The sequence below is a fragment of the Prionailurus viverrinus genome, chromosome D1 (genome assembly GCF_022837055.1).
Source record: "Prionailurus viverrinus isolate Anna chromosome D1, UM_Priviv_1.0, whole genome shotgun sequence".
NCBI lineage: Eukaryota > Metazoa > Chordata > Mammalia > Carnivora > Felidae > Prionailurus > Prionailurus viverrinus.
The window spans coordinates 21,211,825-21,213,403 of NC_062570.1; the positions used below are offsets into that span (position 1 = coordinate 21,211,825).

General features: G+C 44.5%; 1 protein-coding gene across 1 annotated transcript; it reads right to left on the reverse strand.

Moving 5' to 3' along the window:
- Positions 1–353: 353 nt before the first annotated feature.
- On the reverse strand, positions 354–1,292 carry LOC125146746 (putative olfactory receptor 10D4). Its single transcript, XM_047823521.1, has one exon. It carries the CDS (start codon positions 1,287–1,289, stop codon positions 354–356), a length of 936 nt encoding a protein of 311 aa, XP_047679477.1. The 5' UTR covers positions 1,290–1,292.
- Between the last annotated feature and the right edge of the window lie 287 nt (positions 1,293–1,579).

A 1,579-nucleotide genomic window follows, 5' to 3' on the forward strand; every position in this document is an offset into this window, starting at 1 on the left:
GGGCTGATGGCTCAGAGCCTGGAGCCTGTTTCCGATTCTGTGTCTCCCTCTCTCTCTGCCCCTCCCCCGTTCATGCTCTGTCTCTCTCTGTCCCAAAAATAAATAAACGTTGAAAAAAAATTTTTTTTAAAAAAAGAATCAGTTAAATGTCTGCTAAGTGGCTCTATTTATTATCTTTCATTATAAAACAGAGGAAACATGAAAACAGACATACAATGTATTTAAAAATCTAGTGAGGTTAAGTGGTAGGTCAATTCAGAGTACATTTAATTTCAATATCTTGGAAGCTGAAAATGAGAATTTGTTCTAAGAAATGGAGAATCAAACTTTGTCCAGCAAAGCTTTAGATTTTCTCATTTATTCTTCACAGAGAAGCCTCTCTTGTGAAATATATTCCAAAGGGCTGATTTTACATCCTTATTCCTCAGGCTGTAGATTAGTGGGTTCAGCGTGGGGGTAACAAGATTGTTCACTATCTGAATTATTGCGCCAAGCAAGGCGCTGGGATTGGGCTGTAGGTAGATGATGATTACCGGTCCATAAGCACAAAGAATTGCAGTGAGGTGGGCACTGCAGGTGGAGAAGGCTCTTTGCCTGCCCTCTGCTGAGCGAATTTTTGATATGGAGATCCCAATGCGAGTGTAGGAAACAAGGATGAGAAAAAAGCAAACGAGAGACAAAAGACCAACATTTGTAAAACCAACCCTCTGGGCTAGAGCTATATCACCACAGGCTAGAGGTAAGACAGCAGGTATATCACAGAAGTAGTAGCCCACCTGGTTAGAGTCACAGTAGGGCAACTGGAAGGTGAGGGAGGTTAGAATAATGGCGTGAACACAGCCACCCGTCCAGGTCCCTGTGGCCAAGATGGAGCAGACCCTGCGGTTCATGATGACCATGTATCTCAAAGGATAACATATGGCAACAAAGCGGTCATAGGCCATCACTGTGTACAGGAAACACTCAGTGCAGCCCAGGAAGTGGTAGAAGAAGACCTGGGACACACAGCCCTGAAAAGAGATACCCCGACTCTGCCCTGAAAGGTATAACAGCATCTTGGGAACAGTGGTTGAAGAGAAGCCCAGGTCAAACATGGAGAGATTTCCCAAGAAAAAATACATAGGAGTGTGAAGCCGAGAGGAGGAGATGATAGCTGTGAGGATGAGCACATTTCCCAAGAGAGTACACAAATATAATGACAAGAACAGGAAAAAAAGGACAGTCTCTAGGCCCTCTGTCTCCGGGATTCCAAGCAGGATGAATTCAGTTACCGTTGTGTGATTTCTCATTTTTATGGAAGAATCAACTCTTGGGTGTCTGTGGAAAGAAATCTGTGGTTAAATTTAATATGTATATAAATGAGCTGTGTGTAAGTCAGTGAACTGGAAAAGGAGCCCAATGGTCTAGAAGAGTAGTGCTAGAATTGTCTTCATCTGCTCGCTTCTCTCCAAACTGGGCATCTCTCTGCAGTGCAGTTTCTATTTAAAAGTGCCCCTTGGGGCGCCAGGGTGGCTCAGTCCGTTAAGCGTCCGACTTCAGCTCAGGTCACGATCTCGCGGTCTGTGAGTTCGAGCCCCGC

Bases quoted from the DNA above. Each gene is read 5' to 3' on its own strand.
- LOC125146746 (XM_047823521.1), bottom strand. From the start codon at position 1,289: ATGAGAAATCACACAACGGTAACTGAATTCATCCTGCTTGGAATCCCG.